Source organism: Octopus bimaculoides, chromosome 4, assembly GCF_001194135.2.
Source record: "Octopus bimaculoides isolate UCB-OBI-ISO-001 chromosome 4, ASM119413v2, whole genome shotgun sequence".
NCBI classification, from domain to species: domain Eukaryota; kingdom Metazoa; phylum Mollusca; class Cephalopoda; order Octopoda; family Octopodidae; genus Octopus; species Octopus bimaculoides.
The window spans coordinates 100,160,620-100,164,820 of NC_068984.1; the positions used below are offsets into that span (position 1 = coordinate 100,160,620).

Consider the following 4,201-nt stretch of genomic DNA (forward strand, 5'->3'; position numbering starts at 1 on the left):
TTTGTGTGTCTGTGTTTGTCCTACCACCATCGCTTGACAACTGATGTTGGAGTATTTACATCCCTGTAACTTAGTAGTTCAGCAAAAGAGGTCAATAGAATAAGTACTTGGCTTACAAAGAATAAGTCCTGGGGTTGATTTGCTAGACTAAAGGTGGTGCTCCTGCATGGCCGCAGTCAAATGACTGAAACAAGTAAAAGAGTAAAAGAGTAAAGAGTATATATACACACACACATGCACACATATATACACACACACATGCATACATATATGCACACACATATACATGCATACATACATATACACACATATATGTTTATATATTTGTGTGTTTGTTTGTATATGTATGAATGAATGATTCTCCATTGTTCCATGAAAGAGATCTGTTGGTCAACTCATAAGTGGCTGTGTATTCCACGGACACATGTACCTCTACCATAAATCTCCAGCAGAATCAGCATAATACAGAGTATGACAATGCTATATCCATAAATTATAATCCATCAAATGGGCTTCCTTGCAAATTTGCTTCTCTCAAGACATGAGTCAACTCAATGAAATGAGATTATATGTATTAAGTGAGGATATAAATGTTAGAGTGATTAAGAAGTTTGCTTTCAAAACCATGTGGTTTAAGGTTCAGTCCCACTGCATGGCACCTTGGGCAAGTGTCTTCTTCTATAGCCTCAGCCTGACCAATTCCTTGTAAGTATATTTGATAAACAGAAACTGTGTAGAAACTCTGCCATGCATGTGTGTGTGTGTATTTGTCCTCCACCATTACTTGACAAAGAGTGTTGGTTTGTTTATGCCCCTGTAAATTAGTGGCTCAGTGAAAGAAACCAATAGAATTGGTACCAGACTCAACAATAAGTACTGGCATCAATTTGTTTGACTAAACCCTTCAAGGTGGTGCCCAAATATGACTGTAGTTCTATGATTGAGAAATGTAAAAGATAAAAGATATATACATGCATACTCATGCATGTATATATATAAGGTGTGTTATGAGAATTTATAGAACAAGTATCCTATAGAAAATCAACAAACTGTTAACGATGGAGAAGAGAAGATATTAGAAATTTGTAAAGAATTTAATCCATGCATAAGATCGTTTCAAACAGCAATATTAACGTGTAAATAACATGATAGAAAAATTAGAAATTAATTTAAATAAAATTAAATTAATTATATATTACTGTTCTCCTCAGTGCAAAAAAAGAATACATCAAAAAAATAATATTATTATTGTTTAGGAAGACTTGATGGAGTGAGTATCACATAACATATTTGGATATACATATTATCCTTATGAAAGATTAAGAGCATGCTAAGATAGTGTGGTTGAGTCTCATTGTGTATGAACTAAAACACATACACAACTAGACTCAACAACACAATCTTAGCATGCTCTTAATCTTTCATAAGGATAATATGTATATCCAAATATGTTATGTGATACTCACTTCATCAAGTCTTCCTAAACAATAATAATATTATTTTTTTTATGTATTCTTTTTTCACACTGAGGAGAACAGTAATATATAATTAATTTTATTTTATTTAAATTAATTTCTAATTTTTCTACCATGTTATTTACACATTAATATTGCTGTTTGAAACGACCTTATGCATGGATTAAATTCTTTTCAAATTTTTAACATCTTCTCTTCTCCATCTTTAACAGTCTGTTGAGTTTCTATAAGATACATGTTCTATAAATTCTCATAACACATCTTATACTTCTAGCATTTTCATATTCATAAAATTCTTAAAACAGTAAGCTACTAATGAAATATGAAGAATCTTTTTTAGAAATAGACCTTTGGAACCCTCCAAAGTAAAGGATGAAATAGAACTCAACCTTTTCTCTCACATATATATATATCCTTTCTCATCATTCTATTATTATTTCACCAGTAACGTTTGTACAGACCCTGCAAAATACTCAGTGAAGAAACGACTCACACCTAATGTAACCCTGGCTCGGAAAGGCTCAAATGAAAATTTAATAGATGACAGTAAATTCAGGAGAGGACCAATTAAGGCTACTGATGAAAGTAAGTATAAGACACAATGACAAAGTTGTCACTCTGTCCCCAACTAACACTTGGTAGTGAGGAGGCTTTCTTTCGTTTGTTAATAATTCAATTACCTCTATAATGGATTCATATATATATATATATATACATATATATATATATATATATATATATATTAGGGAGAGAGATAATGATACCAAAAAACAAATAAAACTGCTTGGGCTGGAAATAAAACACACTCACACATATACACTAGCTTAAAAGCCACACAGATTCTGTGGAGGGCTAATTGGGCTTGTGGCCCAAAACTAAGGAGAGGAAAAGTGATATCTCCATTATTGTCTTGCTGAATGCTTCCATTTTCCAGATCCAGTAGCTGAGCTACTAATCTTCCAGCATTCAAATCTCTGACTCCACCAAAACTTCAATCTGACCAGAAATTCAATCAGGCCAAAAGTCCAATCTGGCTGAAAGTCCTATTTCGGTGGAAGTCTGATTTGGGCCGAAAGTCTGAATTAGGCTGAAAGTCTGAATTGGGCCAAAAGTTCAAGTTCTTCGATATTTCCTTCCAAGCGCTTCAATTCACAAACTCTGCGGAACTTTGAAACCTCACAAATTCAAAACCTCTCACTCTAACTTGGATCTAGTTTTAAATGAACTGAATTGCAAACATTTTTTAAATTCAAAATGTTTTGGTATTTAAATTCAGTTTAAATGAAAAACTTGTAGGTTCACAAGTTTTGGAGTTCTTTTGAAATTTGAATTTTCAACTGTTAGTATATAACAAATCCTCATCCAGACCTGATCTCAATGCCGGATGTTTGAGAACCAAATGAAGGGCAGATTTTCAATCCCAGAATCATCCTGATTCCAAAAAGGTATATGTCTATGTAGAGCAAATCTAGACTGAGATATAGGGGTCCCAGACGGACAGACCAATAGACAGAATTTCGTGTTTATTATAACAGATGAAAATCAAGAGAAATATAAAGACTAAAAATTTTCAGACAATGATATTCATCTATCAACAAAGCAGACTGACACAAAGTACAAAGATACAAGAAACTGCATTATTGTCCCCATATCTGCTCATCTGGGTTCCTCTTATAGCCACTCTTTACCCCACAGGCTTAGTCCTCGGTAAAGGAGTAAGTTCAGATCATCTGAGCATTACTAAGTGTTTTCTATATTGAGAATCTCTAGATCTCATTTGTTGATGATACACACACACACACACACACACACACACACACACACACACACACACACACACACACACACACACACACACACACACACACACATACATACACACACACACACACACTTTTACTATTAACTGTCAGGAAAAAAAAAGAGTAAAAAAGTACTCAATACCCTGTTAGAGATTAATAATATATTTTTTTTGTTTGGTTAAGTTAGCCTCTTGCTACTATGAGTTTCATTTGTAGCCACACAGGATTTTGCTGCTTGCTTGAAGACACTGTGTGCCTGCAGGTAAAACTCAGAGTAGGAAGAGGCTGACTAGAACCAAAATTATATGTATGTATGTATTGTTTTTCTCATTATTTCTTTTCTTGTTTTTTAATCTGTATAGTCTTTATAATGATTTCACGTAAGCATAGTGTGTGTGTGTATATATGTATATATATATGGATATATATATACATATAAGTATGTATGTACATGTATATATATATATTGGAGCCTGGTGTAGCCATCTGGTCCACCAGTCCTCAGTCAAATCATCCAATTCATGCTAGCATGGAAAGCGGACGTTAAACGACGATGATGATGATGATATATATATATATATATATATATATATATATATATATATATATATATATATATATATGGATAGATAGATAAAGATATACATCTATACACACACATATGTGTGTGTTGTGTTTTGATTGAATTATTTCATATTTTCTCTTTCTTCATGACAAAAGTCAACACTCAATTTTCTCTACATCTGCTCTGTTAAATTCAGTTGGATTAAATTTACCAATACATCCACATATTTTATCCTCAGAAAATTAATATGAATAGCCTGGTGTTGCCATCCGGTTTCACCAGTCCTCAGTCAAATCGTCCAACCCATGCTAGCATGGAAGGCGGACGTTAAACGATGATGATGATTCTTCAGGGCCAGA

The 4,201-nt window shown here is 33.4% G+C and overlaps 1 protein-coding gene across 2 annotated transcripts in view; it reads left to right on the forward strand.

Annotated features, from left to right (window-relative positions):
• LOC106867327 (rap guanine nucleotide exchange factor 4) overlaps positions 1-4,201 on the forward strand; it is a 139,472-nt gene that overhangs the window by 103,009 nt on the left and 32,262 nt on the right. For both annotated transcript variants that reach the window (XM_014912167.2, XM_052967308.1), the window contains one exon: positions 1,921-2,060. In XM_014912167.2, coding sequence (XP_014767653.1) covers positions 1,921-2,060 — 140 coding nt within the window. The remainder of the gene's footprint in view (positions 1-1,920; positions 2,061-4,201) is intronic.